The following is a 27038-nucleotide window of genomic DNA, read 5'->3' as shown; positions in this document are numbered from 1 at the left end:
TTTTTCTGGGTTAGCCAAACTTCGTAAAATGTACAACTAACTATGTTTCACCCGGCCATTAATTTTTTTAGTTTTTCTCTTTCTAAATTGTTATTTTTTTTGCAACTTTTTCATTCTTTCTATACCCAACCTTAACAGGGCATCTGGTGCCGTTCCGCTTTTCGGTTGGTGTATATAGTTTTTAACTATAATTATTTTGACCAGTGATTTCAAATTAAATTTTTTTACTATGAGTAAAGTAAGATATTATTATTCAATGTTTAATACATTTAATTTCAATAAATTTCTTTAAGTTTGGAGTAGGAAATGAACTGTTTATTTCAATAGTTTTTGATATAAGAGCCAAATAAACAATAATAAATTATGCAATGTAATCAATTTTTTTTAATACACTTTATGTTTTGATTAGTTCATTAATATCTTGTTTTGGTTATTTACTAATTTGTTTCATACAATAACCAAATAGATAATTTTTTTAAGTTGAGTTGATAATAATTATTTGTCATAATTTCTGTAATTGAATATTACAATTGTTTTATAATAGTGATTAAAAATAACGATTTTGATTAGGATGATTAATATAAATATTTTTTGATTAAATAATAAGTAGTAATTGGATAAGATTTGGTAAATAATTTTTCATATAACAATTTAAAAATAAGATTCCTTTTATTCTATAAAATTGATGTTTACATAAATGGTTTGAAAATTTTTTTTCACAGCAATTGGTTAAAATAAATAATCATTATTTAATATTTGGTAAATGTTATGTGAAATAAAATTTTGCTTCGTATGCTTTTGAAATAGGTCATGTTTAATACTTTAATTGATTATTTTGTTGAAAGGTTATTGAATTGATTTTTAATATGAATTGCCAATGTCTTACTCTCCATTATTGATAAATTATTAGTGTTCTAATCTATTATAATACAATTACATATCTATAATTGGTTTGTTTTTAAAATTTTTTGGGTGTTTATTTGCACTTTGAAATAATTAATGACAATATTGTTTTTGTTCTAATGGTTGATATTTCTTGTTTATGCAAGTATATCGTTTTTGATTAACAGTAATTTGAAGGGTTACCTAATTTTTTAATTGTGTTTTTCTTGATATTTAAATTTATTATATTTCAATGTGTACATTATTTTCATGAGGTTATCAAAAGGTTACAATTAGTAATAATACTTGTTTAATTGATACTATTATTATTTAATTTTTTTCATTAGATGACCCCAATTCAAACCCGTAATAGAACGTATTCTAATTCAATAATTATGCCTGATAATTTTAACAATATTACTATCTCTAAGGTTTATCCTTATGGTTTAACAAATAATTTTTTTGACAATAATTTTTGAAATTAACTTATTGATATATGTGTGACGAGTGTTATTTGGGCATCGTTGTGTGTGATGCTGGTCATTACATATCCGTGGAACAGCGGGGTCTTGTAGCAGTTGTTATACAATATCAATGACTTTTGCATTTATAAAATTTATTTCTTCTAACTTTTTAATGTTTCTAATTTTACTAATGTGCTTTTAATTGAATGAGGTATTCAAAAATGAAGGGTTTTTTTAATGATGGAGGATGAGCAGTTTTAATTTTGAATGTTCTTTTGGTCAATTTTTATCATTTTTTTCAAAAAAATAATTCTCTTTCCAAATTTTTTATTATCTAATGTTCTCAAATTTGGCTATCTCCCAATTTTTTTATTATGTCATGTTCTCAATTTTAGTGAATCAATGTTTTGATGTAAGATTTGCCAAGCTTATATGTTCGAATGTGTTACGATTTTCTTACTGGAGTATCTGATAATTTAATATTTACTTGAATTATTACAAAAAAAAAAAAAAAAAAAAAAAAAAAAAAATTTAAATATTTGGGATAGTGAATTTCCTGAATCGTGTCTGGTAATACAGATGCCTCAATTATTATTTGGGATTAATTTATTAAACTAATTGGGAAAAATATGTCCCGATTGCTCTGGGTAATACCTGAGCTCAACGATTTTTGCTGGTAAATTAAACCAGAAATTTTTTTCTTTTACTTTTCCCTGGCCATAATAGAGCCAGACGTTAATTATTAATTTTAGTTTCCTGATCAAAAATGAATCAGAAGGTATTCCTGGTCAAAGAAACCAGAAGATCAATTATGATACCCTGGTCAAAGAACCGGATGATATATATGACATATATATATAATAATAATTTTAATTAAATAAATACTAAAAAAAAAAAAAAAAAAAAAAAAAAAAAAAAAAAAAAAGATTCGAGTCAATTATTAGATAATTGAATTGTTTTGATGCTCTTTGAGGAAAATGCGTAACCTTTGAATATCCATATGTTAATAATTACTAAAGTACATAACTTTCACAATGTTACCTTCACTGTTAATGGTAAACTAATAATTAAATGTCTTTTGAGGTTAAACATTTTTTTGCTTTGTTTGAGAACATTCTTTCATTTATGTTGTAATAATATGAAATAATCATCAAATCTTTCATAATCAATAATACATTGATTAAGTAATCACTAATTTTATAAACGAACAAATGATACAAAGTTGTTCATGTCTAACTGATTGCAATTTTTTTAACAAATATTTCATGTTAATATTTGTATTTTTTTAAATTACGTAAACACATAATTGTAATTAATTAATGACGTCTGATTTTCGAATGCCAATTTTTTTGTGTTTCGACCCTGTAGTTCTGTACAGTATTTTTTTTCCTTTTCTAGTATGTCATAAGTCACTATTATTACATACAAAATTTTTTTTGGATTTTTTTTGCAGAGTGTGAATTCTCTTTGCATAATGTATACAAGTACACCTCATGGTACATCTCAAGGTGTCACAACGGTTGTTATGATTTTTTATTGTTTTGTGTTATGTTGTTTTATACAAAATTGTTGATGCTGAGTTTGTTAATTGTATATTGTTCAGCAATTTTTGTTAGGTAATGCTTTTTGTAAGCAATGTGTCAAGGCCTTGTTTGTTTTTGTTTTGTTTTAGCAGTTTTTTTTGGTCAAAGTTCTGTGAGTCAATTTGTTTTTTAAGTGTTAAAATTCCTTGCAGTTTTTGTTAAGTTTAATGTTTTGCCTAGGCTTTTCCTGTTACAACTAGTAAATTTAATTGCAATTTTTTTAAATTTTTTTTTTCAAGTCTAAAATTAATAATGTTAATGCACTTATTGCTCTCACTAATGACTTTGATTTGTTTCAGGTATACAGTTTGATGTGTACTAATTTTTTGTCGTTTTAACTCGGATTACTACTTATCAATCTTGTTTGATTGGTTTCAATTTTTTTCTCAAAATTCAATTAATGGATTGATGTACAAAATGTTGTACAAAGTTTTTTTCGTTTAAGCTCGGAGTATTGTCAGTCTACAATGGTAGCCTGATTTTTTTTCGTTTGTTTGCAATTTTTCAATTTTTTTTTCATAATAAATTCCAGCAAACAAATCAATTTCCTTTCAATTCCTTCTTACAAGGAATAATTTGAGTTAATGTCCTTTACCTCAAAAATTGCGTTTCCACTATTACTAAGTGAGATTTTCTTTTTTGAATAATCAATTATCCATTTTACCTCCTTAATGTTATTTTCTTTGGAGAAGATTTTCTCAGTCTACTTCATGTAGCCTGAATTTTTTTATACGGGTGTTATTGCACTTATAGGCATTCACATGCATCAAGGCATATGTTGTTTAAGTTTAATTTATAGTACATGTGTTGACGATTCTGTGTCAAAATGTTTGTTTTCATTTAGCAAACAATTAAGATTGTTTTGTGTTTTTTTTCGTCCATTTATCAAACAATTAACATTGTTTGCCTTTTCACTAATCAAGATGCAGCCATGTAAAGCTGCTTATATGTATGTGTTGTTATGTGTTACTAATTCTTTGTATGTCTTATGTTTGAGGCACAGCTTTTCTCATTTCAGACTCTTACTATCAAAAGTTTTGATATAGATTGTTATGTAAACATCTGACTATTTGTAAGTGGAGTAGTGGTGAACTGGAGTTTCAGGCTGTTAGAACTTAATTTCATTTATAAATTTTTTTGGATTAATATTTTTTGGCAAAAACAAAAAAAAAAAAAAAATTTTCTTCAAAAATTTTTTTTTTCTGCAGTGGGGGGTATAATGTGACATTAGGTCACAGCCTAATTTATAAATACTAATTCTTTTAATTTTGTAATACATTCTTTTATTTTCATCATCTTTCTTTAGCCCCTTAAGCGGTAGCGCAATTTGGACATTCTCCCCCTAAAATTCCTTACCAGCTCCTTAAAGAGCCCCTTTCTTTCGAGAAGTTTCCACCCTTTTTTTCTGAGAATTCGCAGGGGTTGTCGGCATCTTTCATCTCCGCGTGTATGTTGTGTTTTTCAACCGTAACTTTTAACGCATAATCAATTTTTCGTCTCAATTCGTGATTTTTAGGTAATTTAACTTTAACTTGCACAACATGCACTACAACTTCAATTTTAAGTTTTTGTATCTTATAAAAAGGAAGAGCGCGAAAGACGGAATAGCTTTCGATAATTTGATGTCATATAATTTGCTGCCCTCCGCTTAACGGAGTTTTAACATTTCTTGCTCCCACCTCCCTAAGGTGGAGAAGCTTTTTTCTCTCGAAGATGGCTTCTCTGCGCCATCTTCATTTGATGTTGGGCTTTGTTCGCTGAAAATAACTCACCTATCGCCATGCTGTCCTTTTCATTGTCTCTGATGAATTGCTTACTAAAGAATTTTCCTTTTCCTGACAAATTGGATTAATGCCTACTAAAGAATTTTCCTGACAAATTGGATTAATGCCTACTAAAGAATTTTCCTGATAAATCGGTTTTAATGCCTACTAAAGAACTCTCCTGATAAAATCTCCAGTTTTTTTAAAGGATGATCCGCTGACCAACTACCGTCAGGGATGGAAATCCCCCACAGTCATTTTTAACTCCTGTTCCAGTCATCACTAGTTCCACATCCTTGGCATGAGCCATTCCTAAAATGATGTCGTGCCTCAACATGATGATTTGTCTAGTTTGTTTTTCCTCCAATAAAACAATAGTGATTTTTTTAAAAAAAGAACTGGACTGATTCCTTTTTCACTAGCCAAAAAGTTTTTGTTTGTTTCATCCTAAACTCATCTCCGATCCAGGACTGGATATCTTTTTATGGATAAAAAGGTATGTGCTTTGAATATACTTGTTATCTTCTAGAACTGTTTTTGAAGAAGAAGAATTACTATTTTTCTGGGTTAGCCAAACTTCGTAAAATGTACAACTAACTATGTTTCACCCGGCCATTAATTTTTTTAGTTTTTCTCTTTCTAAATTGTTATTTTTTTTGCAACTTTTTCATTCTTTCTATACCCAACCTTAACAGGGCAATAAGATTTATCTGTGAGAAATCAAATAAATAAATCTTAATTTCATTTTTGCATTCGTTGCAGTCATTCTGCAGCATTCAACTGCATACTTTTTGATCTGCATGTGAATGTATACAAAGTTGTAAGCTATCCAGTTTGCCTCTATTGGATTGGACAAATCTGAACTCAATACAGTATACAAACAAGCAGGATCATCACCCAAATGATGATCCCATTTGTTACGTTCACTCTATTTGATCTATCCTTCTCTTGCATGCATATATATATATATATATATATATATATATATATATATATATATATATATATATATATATATATATATATATATATATATATATATATATATATATATATATATATATATATTACCTACAAAAAACTTAACACCAACAGTGATATTATTATTAATAAAATTAATGCTATCTATAAAAGACTTAAAATTAAACCAAATAATATTAACAATTTTCCTTTTCTTTTTGCCAATCCAAAATTCCATAAGACTCCAACCAAATTCAGGTTTATTGCAAGTGGCGTTAATAGTAACATGAAAAAAATCGGTATTTACTTTGAGAACATTCTTAAAAAAGTTTATAACAAAATTAATAAACTTACTAAAAATACTAACTATTTAAATTGGAATATTAAAAATAGCATTCAGGTTTTAAATACACTAAAAACTTTAAAAAATGTTGATTCAATTCACTGTTTTGATTTCGAAAACCTCTATACTTCCCTTCCAACTAATAAAATTCATGATGACCTTCTTCAAATTCATAGCATGTTTAATCTCAGTGATATTATTAATGAAGATAACTGGAACTTTCTAGTACATATTAACCTTAACAACAATTATATTCTTTTCAATGACCACCTTTTTCAACAAATTAATGGTATTCCCATGGGAAATAATTTCAGTACTAACATCTGCAATATTTTTCTTTTTCTACAAGAATATAGATTTGTAAAATCACATGTTAATCTTCCAATTGATTCTCTCTTTCTCAGATTCATTGATGATCTATTAGTTATTAATTTTAATGATTTCGATATTCTAGCAAAACATATTTATCCAAATGAATTAATTCTTAATAAAACAAATAATAGTAATTCTTCAGCAAATTTTTTAGATTTGACTCTTAATATTAATGCAGATAAAAATATTACATTTAAACTTTTTGACAAAAGAAATGATTTTAAATTTCCAGTTAAAAAATGCATAGATTTCAACTCTAACTTAGCCAATAAGGTTTTTTCTAATATTATTGCCAATCAAATTCATAGATTTTACAGGAATAATTCTAACTATAACGAGTTTTTATTAGATACTGATATATATAAAAACGATTTAATTAATAGCCATTTTCCTAGTTCATTTCTTAATTTCTATTTTAAAAAAATCTTAAAAAACTTGGTACATTAATTTTTAATTTTCATTTAATTTTTCTGTTTTAAGAATAAGCTCTGATTTTTTCAAGGTAGGAACTAACTATGATGAACTATTCCTAAAGCCACTGGACGGAATAGTTTGGATGTATGACCTTTTATACTGGATTAGTTAAATATTTTTTAGAAACTTTTTAATATTTGTAGCCTCTTAAAATTAATTTAATTTTAATTGTCCAGTATAATAAACAGTTTATTTATTTATTTATTTATTTATTTATTTATTTAATTATTTATTATTTTTGTATAAGTGGAATGGGCTCTGGTTCGTAAAGAACCACCCCAAATGAATGCAGGTGATACGTGTATTCTTTAAAATTATGTAAGGTTGTATGAATGAAGAATAAAACCTATAAACGGTTTTCTATTCCTGTATGCAGGCTCTGATTTTTAAATAAGTCACCCTATGAAAGATGGATATGTGTATTCTGTAAAATTATGTTAGAATTTATGAATGAAGGATAAGTCTATAAACGGCTTTCTATCCTGACAGACTGACTTTTAAATTAATTTCCCTATAAATGATTTTTTTTTTAGACTGCTAATTTATTCAATCCGTTAAACATTTTTATTATTATTTCAATTTTATTACCTTTTTACTAATTGTTTCTCATAGATGGCAGCACTAATATTTTACCTAAACATTTTTTTTTCTTCTTCTTCGATCAAATGTTTTTTTTAATTTTATTATATTCGATTCAAGCTATAAGCAATATTTTACATCTTCGCGATTTTTGTTAACTGTTTTATTATTGTACTTTTAAACCTAAACCGCGTTTTAATTCACGCCGGTAAGTTTGATTTCCTTTTACATTTTTCTTTTATTTCATGATTTTTTACAACATAAGGTTTTTTGCGATATCGACACATATAAAGAATAATTTTTATCTTAGGATAATTATTCTTTATTCAGAAATATCGCATTTATAGCAATAGATGTGTCTTGACAACGACTATTTGCTTTTACCATTCTTGTTTCTCTACCATTTAGTTTTTATTTTATTCATGTTTTTCATGTTAATTTGTGTTTATATATATATATATATATATATATATATATATATATATATATATATATATATATATATATATATATATATATATATATATATATATATATATTATATATATGTTTACTTAACGCTTTCATACCTTACGGGACATATATGTCCCATCAGACATTTTAAGTAGATTTGCACATTTTAACGTTAGATGTTCACACTAGTCTTTTGAACTCCTCGCCTTCTACAAGGATGCTTGGCAGAACTTGTAAAACAGTCATGGCAGCATTAAAAAATTCCAGATCAAATTACGGTTAAAAGTAGGAGTGTCGGGTTTTTTTTAATCGTAAAATCCATTTTTACTGAAACATGTTTCGGAATAATAAATCTAACATACCATAATTTTTACACTAATAATTACAGTAACGATACTAAATCCCTCTAATCAAATAAATATTATAGTAAAAATGACAGTATGATATTTTACGATAAAGATAGATTTTGCAGATGATGCACTCGAAAGTGCCGGTACTTAATACCGGAATTTTATCCGGAATTTCTTACAGTGTAGTTTCGAAGTGAGAGGAGATATATGCGAAAGAAAAATAACAAGCATTTCGGGTGAAAAATAACTGAAATAGAGCTAAAAAAAAGTGAATGCCATTATATAAATATTATTTGTATCTATTTACGTTGTTTTGAATCATAATTTGATTGATTTCGAAAGTTTATCCTTTTATTATCATATGCTTCTGGTGGTTCAACATATGCCCATTCAGAAAGACTAATGGGGCTTCAATGTCCCAGGGCCTAACTGCAAGGAGGGAGTCCACATTTTTAGTAACTTATTTGTAACATTATCTATGGTAGAAAAAATTAGCAAGCAGTTAGATGTCGAAAGAAAAACCTTCTCAATAAATAAATTAGAAATCAGTCTTGAAAGGGTTAAATGGTGTCTTATTACCATCCATTATTAGAAAGAACTAAAACTTCCAAGTTGGCAGTAGGCCTCAAAGCCTACATACATCAAGATAGAAAAGAAAACAAGCTGGTACAAAAACATTTCATTCTAACATTTTTTCGAGAAAATTGAAAATTTCTTTAGCTACCAAGATTTTTTTTTTACAATTTTAGTATAGATAAAAACCGCTTTTACCAGAAGAACCTGAATATGAATCTTAAAAAGTTGCCTTATACCTCAATGATTAGACCAATTATGATTTAAGCATTACCTGCCTGGTGCAACGCAACAAATAACGATTTGAATACCTTGACTGCCCTGCAAAATAAAATCCTTCTTAAGTTAACTGGAACCAGGTGGTTCATCAGAAACAATGCCACCAGCCACAGGGACTTAAACATTAATAGATTTGACTGCTATTTTCATAAGCTCAATACGAATTTTTTCGACAAGGCGATCGATTGTGACGCTGCTGACTTCAATACTATTTTCGACTGCATTAACCTGATAAATGGTGCTAATATTAGACCCCTAGCCCACTTTTGTACTTTTAAGACCTTTAAAAGCCATATTTTGCAAACTTCTTTTTTTACTTTTATTAAATTATATTTTTTAAAACAATTCCTATTATAAATAATTTAAGGCTGTAAAAATTTTATTTGACAATCAAAATAATAAATATGTGAAAAAATTTATTTAAGCATACTGACTTTTAAAGAACGACATGAAGAAATATATATATATATATATTTATATATATTTCTTTTTTTTGGGGGGGGGGGCAAAATATGTGCAATGTATTGAAGAATTCTCCTTCTACATGCTTTTTTCAACCGCAAATTGATGGATTCTGAATTCTACAGAGTATCTTTTACGTTGACGTACTTTTACATTAAATGATTTTTAAAATAAGCAATGGAAGAAAGTAAGTAGTTATTTATTTAACACTTATCGCCACTTTTTTTGTTGACTTGCCACATAACGAGTAGTTACATTCAGGTCTAATAAAAGGGGTTTGCTGTTAGAATTTTTCTTTAAAAAATATGTGATAATTTGCCTGAGAGTGTTTATGAGCTAAACTCTTTTAGTTAATCTCCTCCTTTTTTTCGGGGGGGGGGGGAGCTTCTTGTGTTGCGCTTACGAGATTTTTTGTTGCAGGTATCGAATACTGGAATTTACCCATTGAATTTCATTGTAAAGGATATTACAATTTTTTAAAATATTTTCAAATTAAATAATTTAAGCTTCAAATCGATATTCAATGTTTAATAGTTTTAATTTTTTTCTTTTTTGATTGTAAAGTTTAATTTATTTTCTTTTATAATTTCAGCTATAGGTCTTCATCTTCATCAAAATCTACGAAGAAACTGTTTGTCTTCAAATGCAGAATCTTAGAGCCGATTTGATTTTTAGAAAGGCTGCTGGCTACCGTGGAAATGGAAATTGCACACTTTAATGGAAAGTTGAGAGTTCTAGGTTCGATCCTTAAAGCAAATGAAGCAACCAGTGTGGATATTCAACAAGGTCCAACTTATATTTGCCATTACGGAAAGTCCTCATGTTTATTTTGGTGTTGAAGTTGGAAGAAAGAGAGAAGCCTATAAAATTCATCCCCGTTTTGTGCGGTACGCACACTTTAACTGTTACTGAACTTCCATAAAAACTTTTTTAAAAGGATTTAATGACTGCTTGGAAATATAATTTCAAGACTGTATATAATTTCAAGGAAGTATAATTTCAAGCTGTATCAAACAGTTCTTAAGTCATGAAAAAAATTATTTTATTTAATAACAATTATGTATAGTTAACTTGTGTTTTACCGAAAGGTTATCGACATTAATTTTAAACAATAAAGGAGATGCATTGCATTTACAATCGAATGAAATTTATTTTATAGTGTGTGTTTTGTTTTTAAATAAAATTATTATGCTGTGAAATTGTAATGTTTATCATGATTTTCCTTAATACTGTGATGTGCAATTTCTTCTACAACTTTGTAATACATTTTAAAAATTTTAAAAAATTTGATTTGTCAGATATGATATTTGCATTGATAAAATTTTATAAAATATAAGGTAAGAAAATCTTTTTAGTAGATAGTGCTTAAATGACATGAAACAATTGAATATATTTAAAATTTGGTTATTTTTAATCTTTCGGTATTATATCGGAAGCAATTTTCCTTTAACGCTAATTTTAAAGTCTATCTCAAACTTGTGAGTATTTTAATTATCAACATTGTGTTTAGTATTTTAATTTCGGAAATTTTCACATGATTATTCATTTGAGGCAAAAAGTTTATGCTTTTTTTATTTTTATCATATTTTAAATAATATAATTGTAAAATAATTATCATCGTAAAAAGTTCTTTGACTTAAAGCTGAATAACATTTACATTATGATAAAAATTCTAAATCTATGCTATGAATATTGCTTTCATCTGAAAGGTCTTGTATATATTCTATGTGAAAACATGTGCGATTGCATCTTCTTTTTTTAAAATGTCCCATTTAAGATATTCACCTATGTTTTGTTTGTTTTTACTATGTTCGTAATGCATAATCTCTTATCCGACAAATGCAAGCAACGGTATTGATTGATTTTGAACAAAAATATTGTTATAGCAACGTTCTCAAAAAGTAAATGATAGTTGTCAAATTTTGGATCATTTATACGAGAGGCTACTTATAGTAAAAAAAGATGTTATGCGTTTTCGTCTCATTCTTGTATGAAATTAAATGTTTGTTCAAATTCAAATTTGATAAAATACAATATTTATTACTTCTTTGTTTTCGTAATTTAAATGTTACCTAAATTTTTCGGCTAAAATTATTGGTTAGTACATAGTACCTTTAACTAATTATCGAAACGTTAAAAATTTTTGATGTGATTGAGTAAAATAATTACGAAAAATTATTAGCAAATTTTTTAAACACAATTAATAAAGGCTTTCCTTGTTTCACTCCCTGAAAATATTTTTGCAGGTGCCTTTGGGTTTTGTTTCGAGTGTTTTGTAAGTAAATTTTCAGATTCTAAAAGGATAAAGTTACGTAAGTATTTTTCCATTTAATTTCGGTGAAAAAATTTATGCAAGTAAGTAATTTGAATATTTTTTAGTTTTCTTTATAGTCTCAATTTTTAAAAAAAATAACAATTCACAAGTTCTAGTTATACTTTTATTTTAATACTTTTAGAAATGAATAATATTGTGATAATTTAATAGAAAAAAAATTGAGGTGAATTTTCAACTCAATTCAAACGTAAATTTGACTTTGCAATTATGAATGTTATGAATGGTTATAATGAATGGTTGTGAAATTACAAATGGTTTAAGTTACAACTTTTATAAAATAAGTTTTACAAACTAACAAATTCAATTGAGATTTTGATAAAACAAGTTCATTTCTAAAAAAAAAATTTAAGATTTTAAAATTAAAGGCTTGAAAATTATTAATGATATGAAATTCGTCAGAAAACCCATTGTATGAAGAAAAGAAGAAAAAAAATATCAATAAAAGAGATAAGGTATTATTTCTTTTATTTGAAAAAATCAAAAAAATCAGCTGAACATTAAATATACTTTGGAGTAAGAGGGAGGAAAATGGATGGTACTGGAATTCGCTAATATAATTTTATTTAGTATTCCTGTATTGCTAAGTAAATAATGCATGGAATGACATTAAAAATAATTATTCTATGTTTTACTGCCTCACAGCATGACAGAAAATTAAGTAAAATTATGTAGCCGAATTATTCTACAACCATCCAAATCTTCCTCTTGCTTACTCCAAAAAATAAAAAGCAACGCAAGATAATATCAGAAAATACAAAATCTAATATTATATAGCATCAAAACTAATGCAAAATAATATTACGGTGAATGCTGGAAATTATTAGTTTGCATAGAATCTAATATTATATAATGCAGAGCAAACAGTGACCTCTTGTATCTTTTTAATATTAGAAGTTGTGCAAGATAATGCTAGATTTTTCTGATGTTGTCAAATATTAGGTGCTACTTGGGTTGTTTTCTATTTGTCACTTATATAATTCTATTTGTCATATTTATATATTATATTTTTCGTATTTGTCATTGTATATAAATATAATGGTATTTTCATGTTATTATCTAATAAATACCATGGTAAAGTGCCATTTTCTGTTTTCTACTTTTTAGTGTGCCTTTTTGGTTGCAGATATGTAATCAGTTTCTGATATTTTACAGATCCTTATTACAAGATGAATGGGAGAAGGGCCATTTTTAGCCTCAGGTGCCCAGCTACACCAACCAGACCAAACCCGCGAGAAAGTTTGACTCGATATTTTGTCATTTGGGTTCCAGCCATGAAATCAGTTTTTACAGATGCCTACCATCATAAGATGAATGGGGAAAGTGCAACTTTTAGCTTCAGGTACCTAATCAAGAACACTTTCCAGACCAAACCTGGGAGAAATTTAAAAGGTCAGCTGACCAAAATGTGTTACCCTAATTTTGCACAAAGTAAATGATGGATAGGATAAGGTGCCCACATCATGACCACTACTAGACGAAAAAGTAGATATTTTTGAATAGATAGGAGAAAACATAAATGACACGGGAGACTAAAAATGTAGAAAGAATTCATTTTCATTTATAATCTCTTTAACCATTCTATCTACCTACCACGTTTCAAATCATTCATATTTAAAGTAACAACATTCTTTGCATTCAACCTATCCCAGATTGTTCTTTTCTATATTATCCGCTTAGTGTCATTTCTATTATCACATCATGTTTATTATTATCTTGTCGTTAGTTTACTTATATGTAAAGCTTCTTACTCCCCTCTTCTTCCCCTATTCTCATTCAATTTCGATGAAGGAGTTTCTCCCCCCCCCCCCGTTCCAGGTGCTCCGTATCCTAAATTTAAATCGGTAAATTTTTGCTCTCACTTTCAATCTTCTTCTTCTTCTTTATTCTAGCGCAACAGCCCCTTGCAGGCCTTGGCTGCCTCAACAGCTGACAAACGCTAGCGCCTCCTATCCATGACAACTCCCTTCCAATTTCTAATCTTTAGGGTTTTCAAGACATTTTTGATGTCGTTGAGCCACCTAGTAGGGGGTCTGCCTCTGGGACGTGACCCCTCAGGGTTCTTAAAGGGTTCAGGGCTCTTCTCAGGATTCTCATGGCGCTATTTTCAGGGCTTCTCCATAAATGGCCCAGTCATCTCAGCCTATTACTGCGAATTATTTGTGAAATTTGGGCTGCTTGTAGAGACGGCAGAGCTCGAAGTTATTTCTGGTTCACCAGCATCCCTTTTCTTGAATTACGCCAGAGATAGCTCTGAGGATCTTTCTTTCAAAGGTGTCTAGTATCCGCTCTATACCTGGATTTAGGGTCCAAGTTTCACTTCCATAAAGTAGTGCAGGGAGTATGATAGTGTCTCATAGAGTTTTAACTTTGTCTTTCAGCTGAGAAGATTCGATCTTAGCTGTCTCCTCAGTCCAAAGAAACGCTTATTAGCCATTTGGACTCCAATGTTAATTTCTGCTCTAAGTATGTTTTGATCGTTAACAACAGTGCCAAGGTATTTGAATTCTTCAACCCTTTCAAATTTATAACCATTAATACATAAAGGGACACTGTAATTTACAGTTGAGGACGAAAATTCCGCGAATTTTGTCTTATCTTCGTTAATAGCAAAGCCAATATTTGTGGCAGCAGCTTCAAGAGCTCGAAAAGCCGCTTTGACATCTCTTTCTGACCTTCCAATTATATCGATGTCATCAGCGTAGGTCAAAACTTGAAGAGACCTATTCCAGAGAGTGCCTCTTCGATCCAATCCACTGTCTCGGATACACTTCTCCAAAGCAATGTCAAAAAGTAAGCAAGCAAGAGAATCACCCTGACGCAAGCCTCTTTCAGAAAGATGGTTTTTAATTTTAATCCTGCATCTCACATTGTTGAGTGTAGCGCCGGTGAGGTTAACAAGCTTTGCAGGTATACCGAACTCATTCATCGCCTCAAGCAGCTCACTTTCAATAGTAAACTGAAAAACATATGCAAGAAAAAGCTGCTTATTTCAATCACTTTTAATAAAATTTTAAATTTTAATAGTCACCATTTTTGCATTTGTAGTCGCCAGTGGAGATAATAGATTTACTCCTCACGAAAACTAGCTATAAGTGAAATTGTTTTACTTCTTCTACTTTCCGTCTCGCCCCCCTGGTTGGCAACTAAGCAAAGTCCCGTTAAGTGCTGGAGTTTTTAAATGTATTTTTTTAAATATTTAAGTAGATTATGGAGTTATATGTAATATGTAGGAGTTATATGTAATTTTTTTTTAAATGTATTATTTATTTGTTATTTTAGGATCAATTTTATATTGCTAGCCGCATTTCATTATACTAACTAAATAATATTATAATTATTCCTTTAAGAATTTTCTGTTACAAGTTATTAAAAAAATAAAAGGTTTTGAGTTAAAGTAAAAATCTTTGAAATGAAAATGTTTGCAACTTTGTTACTAAGGCGATAAAAACACATTAGAAATACCATTCTAAATAGGCGAAATAAATGCACGCAATAATATTACAAAGTGATGGCTAGAATTCGAGACTTTTCCTTTTAAAATGGCAGCGCAAGAAAACTTGAAATAGTTTTATTGAAAAAAAAATAAGAAAGCATTGGAAAATATCTAGAAACTATTATTCTTCGTTTAGTAATGAAACAAGTTTATGAATCAAGTGAAACTAACAATGGAACTTTTCTATTACATATCATTTGCTTTAATGTTCATAAAAAAAAATTAATAAAAAATAAGCCTTTTAAGAGTTATTTTAACTAAAAAAATTATGTTTTATTAGTTTCTCCAGATGTTAATAAACGGTATACCGTTTATTACTATACCTTACATTAAAAATTAACTATAGTTAGTATATAAGGAACTTAAGATTATTATTTCGTGCTGGCACATCTTTCCAATTCTAACAATTATTTTAAGTCATTATTTCCTAAATCATAGCTTCCGAATCCTCCATTTTAACAGTTTTTTTTAAAATTTAAAGTAGTAACAAAATCCATATCTATTTATAACCTATATATTCATAACCTATTTATGCCTAGCTCTGAGACTTGAGGTTGTTGAGAATTGTTTTTTCCCATCGTAGTGAACTGAAGCTGCATATATATATATATATATATATATATATATATATATATATATATATATATATATATATATATATATATATATATATATATATATATATATATATAACGTCGTTGCCGAGTGGAAGGATTAAAACAGGTCATAGGTCGGGAAGGAGGGTACACAATTTATTTATTAATTATTAGACAAGAGCAGTCATGAGAATGAGTAAAAGTGCCCATGAAAAGTTGCGCTCCTTGGTTATATGTTAGGGAAAATCTTGCAAAGTAAAATCCGTAAAATGTCTTAATTTAGGGAAAGAGGGAAATCTCAGCAGTTGCCATTGGATTATGAAATAGATCGAATGTTTCCCACACAGAGCAAAGGGAAAAATGTCCTGCTCTTAATTAAATGCATACTTGAGCCAAAAATAGATTTAAGAACAGGATGTGGCTTTTAAAAGTGTGAGAAAGTATTTCATTTAGAATAATTAATTAGGATGAAGTTTTATAGCAAAGAAACTAACATAAAAAGATTAATTGAAGCTTTTTATGTTACATCCCCCTTCGCCAAAATTGTTTAATTAGAATCCAAAAATTTTGAAATTATCCATTTGCAAAATCTTCCGTGTGTACAAATAAAATAACCAAATTTGTAATGGTAACAATATATAAAAGTAATATAAATTATAAAACATTTATACATGTTCTCATTGCAAAAATTTTAACACAATCAAAAATCTGTAGTAGCATTATCAGCAATTTTAAGATTTTCATTTTCAACAATTTTTTTGACTTAACAATTTTTTCAGTTTCAAAAGTATTTTGTTTAAAGATCACATTACAGTTTTTTCACTATAAGAAGTATTCTTCATAATACCAATTTATGTTATCTCTTCAGTCATGATGATAAAAATTTATAAACATTTGTTAAAAATGTATAATTTAAAATGCAAAACACAAAAAACATTTTAACAGGAAAAATTTCAATCTGGAATTAGACTTGATTATTGTTTACCTTGTTTGAAAACAAAATAAAAAAATGACACAGTGGTTGTTATTCTGAAGACCGAGACTTCAGAATTGTCTTCATTTCACTTTATTTATTATTTACCTTTCATTTTTTGTCACTTTAATAGCAAAATATCCACAAAAATTTTTAATTTTATTTTACTTATTTTTTTTTATGTCCAAAATTTGCCTTCTGTAACAATTTTGCTTTTCCTCTCTTATTTTCCTTTCTACTTTTCTTTTCTTTTCTCTCTTTTATTTTTCTTTTCTTTCTATTTACTCTATATTTATTTATACTTTTTCTTTATTGGTATTTTTATTGCAATCATTAACCAGAATTTCAGGAAAAATGTGTTGGGACAAATTGCTTTTATAATCAGAAAAGGTGATCAGTCTTCTCAGATTTTGCATTACAACCTGTTTAACACAATCACTAATTGAAATCCAAAACAAACTTTCAAATTTATTATGGTATTAAGGTAAATCAGTTTTTAATTTTTGACTGATCTAGCTATTTTCCTTATTTTTAATCTGAAGTGCAAGTTTGGTTAATTTGCAAATTACCTTTTATTTCTTTTTTAGTTCATTTGTGTCATTCTTTCTTTCTTTTTGGACATAATTTTTTTTTTTTCAAAAATTTTAGTTTGGATATTTTTTTTAAGTAATTTTTGTGCAGAGATCTTAATTAGTAATTTAATTTGTCACAATTGTTGTGTGTTAGAAAATTCAAATATTTTATTTCTATTTCCAACGTGTTTTTGAAGTGAATTTGGTTACTAATACTTTTCAATTTGTGTTTGATCATTTTCCGATCTGTATGCTGGAATTAAAGTTCAGAAATAAAGAAACGATTTGTTTATGGAAATTACTGAGCTAGAACAGAGCTATGAACTAATTACCAACGTTGGACTAAAGCATTAATGTCTGGTTGTACTTCAATTTAAATTCTAAACACAAATATTTTATTCATTTTTCCAAATTATTTGTGTTAGTTTTAACATTTCTTGATTTAATTTTTGCCACACCGTAATTGCATTCATATATTAAAATTGAATTTCAATAATTATTGTAGTTGCAGTACGAAGAGAAAAATATTTAAATAGCATTTTCATCTTAACCCTACACCCTATTAAAACAGAAATATAAATTCTACTAACCAAAAAATCATAGAAGCTGTAACACATAAAACAATAAATTTGAAAATAATTTCTCGAAACATTTCTTATGACAATCAATTCATTGATAATAAAAATTTCAAGAAAAAAATTTCAACAGTAAGCACAATTAATATTTAAAAAATAATTGCTTCAATTTAAACATCAAGTACGAGTAAAAAAAATTTTTAAAATAATAATCAATAAAAATTCAGGAAATTGTTTTATGAGAATTGAAAAAAAATTAAACTCAAAGGATACGGGAAAAAGTTCGAATTAGTCCAAGATATTTTGAAAACCACAACATCAGAGATGAAAGTACGTTGAAATTCCGTGAACACAATTCCAAAACCTAAGACGTGAGCTGCTAGGGAAAAAATTTGTTTCTTCGTTAAGATGAATCGCAAATTAACACTGAATGGAGAAATTGAAGCTTATTTTTCTTTGAATGTCGAACATCTAAGGAGACCATCGTAAACCATTCCGGGGTGTGAAAACAATTCATCGACGATAAGATCCAGCTCAGCACTTAAGAGTGGCAAAATCAACGCTTTCTCAAAGGGATAGGGTTTCAATAAAACATTTTAATTATCAGGAGTTCGATGCAGTTTTTCTTTTTAGTCCAAGGAAGGAAATTGAAGCTCAGCTTTCTAGTAGTCTCAGGAACGTAGACAAAATATGCAGCATAGACATATGGAAAACCGATGATCGTTTTGTTCCACTGTGCGTAGGTATCATTTATAATAAACAAAAAGTTTTGAAGAGTGTATTTTTTTGATGAAGATACTAGGTGAATTAATTATTGCCATAAGTTGAAGAAGAATTTGACTGCTTATTTACCAAATGTCCATTTGAAAAAATGATTTGAAGTTATTCCATATTTTTGATGTACCCTCTTCTGAAGTTGATTTATATATTTCCAAATGAGATATTTAATATATTTAATGTACCGTACGAACTGTACCCCTTCCCGACCGTTCAATCCTGGCGACTTATAACGTCGTTGCCGAGTGGAAGGATTAAAACAGGTCATAGGTCGGGAAGGAGGGTACACAATTTATTTATTAATTATTAGACAAGAGCAGTCATGAGAATGAGTAAAAGTGCCCATGAAAAGTTGCGCTCCTTGGTTATATGTTAGGGAAAATCTTGCAAAGTAAAATCCGTAAAATGTCTTAATTTAGGGAAAGAGGGAAATCTCAGCAGTTGCCATTGGATTATGAAATAGATCGAATGTTTCCCACACAGAGCAAAGGGAAAAATGTCCTGCTCTTAATTAAATGCATACTTGAGCCAAAAATAGATTTAAGAACAGGATGTGGCTTTTAAAAGTGTGAGAAAGTATTTCATTTAGAATAATTAATTAGGATGAAGTTTTATAGCAAAGAAACTAACATAAAAAGATTAATTGAAGCTTTTTATGTTACATCCCCCTTCGCCAAAATTGTTTAATTAGAATCCAAAAATTTTGAAATTATCCATTTGCAAAATCTTCCGTGTGTACAAATAAAATAACCAAATTTGTAATGGTAACAATATATAAAAGTAATATAAATTATAAAACATTTATACATGTTCTCATTGCAAAAATTTTAACACAATCAAAAATCTGTAGTAGCATTATCAGCAATTTTAAGATTTTCATTTTCAACAATTTTTTTGACTTAACAATTTTTTCAGTTTCAAAAGTATTTTGTTTAAAGATCACATTACAGTTTTTTCACTATAAGAAGTATTCTTCATAATACCAATTTATGTTATCTCTTCAGTCATGATGATAAAAATTTATAAACATTTGTTAAAAATGTATAATTTAAAATGCAAAACACAAAAAACATTTTAACAGGAAAAATTTCAATCTGGAATTAGACTTGATTATTGTTTACCTTGTTTGAAAACAAAATAAAAAAATGACACAGTGGTTGTTATTCTGAAGACCGAGACTTCAGAATTGTCTTCATTTCACTTTATTTATTATTTACCTTTCATTTTTTGTCACTTTAATAGCAAAATATCCACAAAAATTTTTAATTTTATTTTACTTATTTTTTTTTATGTCCAAAATTTGCCTTCTGTAACAATTTTGCTTTTCCTCTCTTATTTTCCTTTCTACTTTTCTTTTCTTTTCTCTCTTTTATTTTTCTTTTCTTTCTATTTACTCTATATTTATTTATACTTTTTCTTTATTGGTATTTTTATTGCAATCATTAACCAGAATTTCAGGAAAAATGTGTTGGGACAAATTGCTTTTATAATCAGAAAAGGTGATCAGTCTTCTCAGATTTTGCATTACAACCTGTTTAACACAATCACTAATTGAAATCCAAAACAAACTTTCAAATTTATTATGGTATTAAGGTAAATCAGTTTTTAATTTTTGACTGATCTAGCTATTTTCCTTATTTTTAATCTGAAGTGCAAGTTTGGTTAATTTGCAAATTACCTTTTATTTCTTTTTTAGTTCATTTGTGTCATTCTTTCTTTCTTTTTGGACATAATTTTTTTTTTTTCAAAAATTTTAGTTTGGATATTTTTTTTAAGTAATTTTTGTGCAGAGATCTTAATTAGTAATTTAATTTGTCACAATTGTTGTGTGTTAGAAAATTCAAATATTTTATTTCTATTTCCAACGTGTTTTTGAAGTGAATTTGGTTACTAATACTTTTCAATTTGTGTTTGATCATTTTCCGATCTGTATGCTGGAATTAAAGTTCAGAAATAAAGAAACGATTTGTTTATGGAAATTACTGAGCTAGAACAGAGCTATGAACTAATTACCAACGTTGGACTAAAGCATTAATGTCTGGTTGTACTTCAATTTAAATTCTAAACACAAATATTTTATTCATTTTTCCAAATTATTTGTGTTAGTTTTAACATTTCTTGATTTAATTTTTGCCACACCGTAATTGCATTCATATATTAAAATTGAATTTCAATAATTATTGTAGTTGCAGTACGAAGAGAAAAATATTTAAATAGCATTTTCATCTTAACCCTACACCCTATTAAAACAGAAATATAAATTCTACTAACCAAAAAATCATAGAAGCTGTAACACATAAAACAATAAATTTGAAAATAATTTCTCGAAACATTTCTTATGACAATCAATTCATTGATAATAAAAATTTCAAGAAAAAAATTTCAACAGTAAGCACAATTAATATTTAAAAAATAATTGCTTCAATTTAAACATCAAGTACGAGTAAAAAAAATTTTTAAAATAATAATCAATAAAAATTCAGGAAATTGTTTTATGAGAATTGAAAAAAAATTAAACTCAAAGGATACGGGAAAAAGTTCGAATTAGTCCAAGATATTTTGAAAACCACAACATCAGAGATGAAAGTACGTTGAAATTCCGTGAACACAATTCCAAAACCTAAGACGTGAGCTGCTAGGGAAAAAATTTGTTTCTTCGTTAAGATGAATCGCAAATTAACACTGAATGGAGAAATTGAAGCTTATTTTTCTTTGAATGTCGAACATCTAAGGAGACCATCGTAAACCATTCCGGGGTGTGAAAACAATTCATCGACGATAAGATCCAGCTCAGCACTTAAGAGTGGCAAAATCAACGCTTTCTCAAAGGGATAGGGTTTCAATAAAACATTTTAATTATCAGGAGTTCGATGCAGTTTTTCTTTTTAGTCCAAGGAAGGAAATTGAAGCTCAGCTTTCTAGTAGTCTCAGGAACGTAGACAAAATATGCAGCATAGACATATGGAAAACCGATGATCGTTTTGTTCCACTGTGCGTAGGTATCATTTATAATAAACAAAAAGTTTTGAAGAGTGTATTTTTTTGATGAAGATACTAGGTGAATTAATTATTGCCATAAGTTGAAGAAGAATTTGACTGCTTATTTACCAAATGTCCATTTGAAAAAATGATTTGAAGTTATTCCATATTTTTGATGTACCCTCTTCTGAAGTTGATTTATATATTTCCAAATGAGATATTTAATATATTTAATGTACCGTACGAACTGTACCCCTTCCCGACCGTTCAATCCTGGCGACTTATAACGTCGTTGCCGAGTGGAAGGATTAAAACAGGTCATAGGTCGGGAAGGAGGGTACACAATTTATTTATTAATTATTAGACAAGAGCAGTCATGAGAATGAGTAAAAGTGCCCATGAAAAGTTGCGCTCCTTGGTTATATGTTAGGGAAAATCTTGCAAAGTAAAATCCGTAAAATGTCTTAATTTAGGGAAAGAGGGAAATCTCAGCAGTTGCCATTGGATTATGAAATAGATCGAATGTTTCCCACACAGAGCAAAGGGAAAAATGTCCTGCTCTTAATTAAATGCATACTTGAGCCAAAAATAGATTTAAGAACAGGATGTGGCTTTTAAAAGTGTGAGAAAGTATTTCATTTAGAATAATTAATTAGGATGAAGTTTTATAGCAAAGAAACTAACATAAAAAGATTAATTGAAGCTTTTTATGTTACATCCCCCTTCGCCAAAATTGTTTAATTAGAATCCAAAAATTTTGAAATTATCCATTTGCAAAATCTTCCGTGTGTACAAATAAAATAACCAAATTTGTAATGGTAACAATATATAAAAGTAATATAAATTATAAAACATTTATACATGTTCTCATTGCAAAAATTTTAACACAATCAAAAATCTGTAGTAGCATTATCAGCAATTTTAAGATTTTCATTTTCAACAATTTTTTTGACTTAACAATTTTTTCAGTTTCAAAAGTATTTTGTTTAAAGATCACATTACAGTTTTTTCACTATAAGAAGTATTCTTCATAATACCAATTTATGTTATCTCTTCAGTCATGATGATAAAAATTTATAAACATTTGTTAAAAATGTATAATTTAAAATGCAAAACACAAAAAACATTTTAACAGGAAAAATTTCAATCTGGAATTAGACTTGATTATTGTTTACCTTGTTTGAAAACAAAATAAAAAAATGACACAGTGGTTGTTATTCTGAAGACCGAGACTTCAGAATTGTCTTCATTTCACTTTATTTATTATTTACCTTTCATTTTTTGTCACTTTAATAGCAAAATATCCACAAAAATTTTTAATTTTATTTTACTTATTTTTTTTTATGTCCAAAATTTGCCTTCTGTAACAATTTTGCTTTTCCTCTCTTATTTTCCTTTCTACTTTTCTTTTCTTTTCTCTCTTTTATTTTTCTTTTCTTTCTATTTACTCTATATTTATTTATACTTTTTCTTTATTGGTATTTTTATTGCAATCATTAACCAGAATTTCAGGAAAAATGTGTTGGGACAAATTGCTTTTATAATCAGAAAAGGTGATCAGTCTTCTCAGATTTTGCATTACAACCTGTTTAACACAATCACTAATTGAAATCCAAAACAAACTTTCAAATTTATTATGGTATTAAGGTAAATCAGTTTTTAATTTTTGACTGATCTAGCTATTTTCCTTATTTTTAATCTGAAGTGCAAGTTTGGTTAATTTGCAAATTACCTTTTATTTCTTTTTTAGTTCATTTGTGTCATTCTTTCTTTCTTTTTGGACATAATTTTTTTTTTTTCAAAAATTTTAGTTTGGATATTTTTTTTAAGTAATTTTTGTGCAGAGATCTTAATTAGTAATTTAATTTGTCACAATTGTTGTGTGTTAGAAAATTCAAATATTTTATTTCTATTTCCAACGTGTTTTTGAAGTGAATTTGGTTACTAATACTTTTCAATTTGTGTTTGATCATTTTCCGATCTGTATGCTGGAATTAAAGTTCAGAAATAAAGAAACGATTTGTTTATGGAAATTACTGAGCTAGAACAGAGCTATGAACTAATTACCAACGTTGGACTAAAGCATTAATGTCTGGTTGTACTTCAATTTAAATTCTAAACACAAATATTTTATTCATTTTTCCAAATTATTTGTGTTAGTTTTAACATTTCTTGATTTAATTTTTGCCACACCGTAATTGCATTCATATATTAAAATTGAATTTCAATAATTATTGTAGTTGCAGTACGAAGAGAAAAATATTTAAATAGCATTTTCATCTTAACCCTACACCCTATTAAAACAGAAATATAAATTCTACTAACCAAAAAATCATAGAAGCTGTAACACATAAAACAATAAATTTGAAAATAATTTCTCGAAACATTTCTTATGACAATCAATTCATTGATAATAAAAATTTCAAGAAAAAAATTTCAACAGTAAGCACAATTAATATTTAAAAAATAATTGCTTCAATTTAAACATCAAGTACGAGTAAAAAAAATTTTTAAAATAATAATCAATAAAAATTCAGGAAATTGTTTTATGAGAATTGAAAAAAAATTAAACTCAAAGGATACGGGAAAAAGTTCGAATTAGTCCAAGATATTTTGAAAACCACAACATCAGAGATGAAAGTACGTTGAAATTCCGTGAACACAATTCCAAAACCTAAGACGTGAGCTGCTAGGGAAAAAATTTGTTTCTTCGTTAAGATGAATCGCAAATTAACACTGAATGGAGAAATTGAAGCTTATTTTTCTTTGAATGTCGAACATCTAAGGAGACCATCGTAAACCATTCCGGGGTGTGAAAACAATTCATCGACGATAAGATCCAGCTCAGCACTTAAGAGTGGCAAAATCAACGCTTTCTCAAAGGGATAGGGTTTCAATAAAACATTTTAATTATCAGGAGTTCGATGCAGTTTTTCTTTTTAGTCCAAGGAAGGAAATTGAAGCTCAGCTTTCTAGTAGTCTCAGGAACGTAGACAAAATATGCAGCATAGACATATGGAAAACCGATGATCGTTTTGTTCCACTGTGCGTAGGTATCATTTATAATAAACAAAAAGTTTTGAAGAGTGTATTTTTTTGATGAAGATACTAGGTGAATTAATTATTGCCATAAGTTGAAGAAGAATTTGACTGCTTATTTACCAAATGTCCATTTGAAAAAATGATTTGAAGTTATTCCATATTTTTGATGTACCCTCTTCTGAAGTTGATTTATATATTTCCAAATGAGATATTTAATATATTTAATGTACCGTACGAACTGTACCCCTTCCCGACCGTTCAATCCTGGCGACTTATAACGTCGTTGCCGAGTGGAAGGATTAAAACAGGTCATAGGTCGGGAAGGAGGGTACACAATTTATTTATTAATTATTAGACAAGAGCAGTCATGAGAATGAGTAAAAGTGCCCATGAAAAGTTGCGCTCCTTGGTTATATGTTAGGGAAAATCTTGCAAAGTAAAATCCGTAAAATGTCTTAATTTAGGGAAAGAGGGAAATCTCAGCAGTTGCCATTGGATTATGAAATAGATCGAATGTTTCCCACACAGAGCAAAGGGAAAAATGTCCTGCTCTTAATTAAATGCATACTTGAGCCAAAAATAGATTTAAGAACAGGATGTGGCTTTTAAAAGTGTGAGAAAGTATTTCATTTAGAATAATTAATTAGGATGAAGTTTTATAGCAAAGAAACTAACATAAAAAGATTAATTGAAGCTTTTTATGTTACATCCCCCTTCGCCAAAATTGTTTAATTAGAATCCAAAAATTTTGAAATTATCCATTTGCAAAATCTTCCGTGTGTACAAATAAAATAACCAAATTTGTAATGGTAACAATATATAAAAGTAATATAAATTATAAAACATTTATACATGTTCTCATTGCAAAAATTTTAACACAATCAAAAATCTGTAGTAGCATTATCAGCAATTTTAAGATTTTCATTTTCAACAATTTTTTTGACTTAACAATTTTTTCAGTTTCAAAAGTATTTTGTTTAAAGATCACATTACAGTTTTTTCACTATAAGAAGTATTCTTCATAATACCAATTTATGTTATCTCTTCAGTCATGATGATAAAAATTTATAAACATTTGTTAAAAATGTATAATTTAAAATGCAAAACACAAAAAACATTTTAACAGGAAAAATTTCAATCTGGAATTAGACTTGATTATTGTTTACCTTGTTTGAAAACAAAATAAAAAAATGACACAGTGGTTGTTATTCTGAAGACCGAGACTTCAGAATTGTCTTCATTTCACTTTATTTATTATTTACCTTTCATTTTTTGTCACTTTAATAGCAAAATATCCACAAAAATTTTTAATTTTATTTTACTTATTTTTTTTTATGTCCAAAATTTGCCTTCTGTAACAATTTTGCTTTTCCTCTCTTATTTTCCTTTCTACTTTTCTTTTCTTTTCTCTCTTTTATTTTTCTTTTCTTTCTATTTACTCTATATTTATTTATACTTTTTCTTTATTGGTATTTTTATTGCAATCATTAACCAGAATTTCAGGAAAAATGTGTTGGGACAAATTGCTTTTATAATCAGAAAAGGTGATCAGTCTTCTCAGATTTTGCATTACAACCTGTTTAACACAATCACTAATTGAAATCCAAAACAAACTTTCAAATTTATTATGGTATTAAGGTAAATCAGTTTTTAATTTTTGACTGATCTAGCTATTTTCCTTATTTTTAATCTGAAGTGCAAGTTTGGTTAATTTGCAAATTACCTTTTATTTCTTTTTTAGTTCATTTGTGTCATTCTTTCTTTCTTTTTGGACATAATTTTTTTTTTTTCAAAAATTTTAGTTTGGATATTTTTTTTAAGTAATTTTTGTGCAGAGATCTTAATTAGTAATTTAATTTGTCACAATTGTTGTGTGTTAGAAAATTCAAATATTTTATTTCTATTTCCAACGTGTTTTTGAAGTGAATTTGGTTACTAATACTTTTCAATTTGTGTTTGATCATTTTCCGATCTGTATGCTGGAATTAAAGTTCAGAAATAAAGAAACGATTTGTTTATGGAAATTACTGAGCTAGAACAGAGCTATGAACTAATTACCAACGTTGGACTAAAGCATTAATGTCTGGTTGTACTTCAATTTAAATTCTAAACACAAATATTTTATTCATTTTTCCAAATTATTTGTGTTAGTTTTAACA

At 27.9% G+C, this 27038-nt stretch overlaps 2 protein-coding genes across 3 annotated transcripts in view; one reads left to right on the top strand and one right to left on the bottom strand.

Annotated features, from left to right (window-relative positions):
* The window catches only part of LOC107450068 (choline transporter-like protein 1), a 74648-nt gene that overhangs the window by 35290 nt on the left and 12320 nt on the right, over positions 1 to 27038 (bottom strand). The gene's annotated exons all lie outside the window — the stretch shown is intronic.
* The window catches only part of LOC107449982 (uncharacterized), a 35907-nt gene continuing 21913 nt past the window's right edge, over positions 13045 to 27038 (top strand). The window contains exon 1 of the mRNA XM_016065678.4: positions 13045 to 13211. Within this exon, the coding sequence (XP_015921164.4) occupies positions 13184 to 13211 (28 nt within the window). The 5' untranslated portion in view covers positions 13045 to 13183. The remainder of the gene's footprint in view (positions 13212 to 27038) is intronic.

This window comes from Parasteatoda tepidariorum, chromosome 1 (assembly GCF_982258835.1).
Source record: "Parasteatoda tepidariorum strain Cologne lab strain chromosome 1, Ptep-v5.0, whole genome shotgun sequence".
NCBI lineage: Eukaryota > Metazoa > Arthropoda > Arachnida > Araneae > Theridiidae > Parasteatoda > Parasteatoda tepidariorum.
This window is presented reverse-complemented; position numbering and strand designations above follow the sequence as displayed.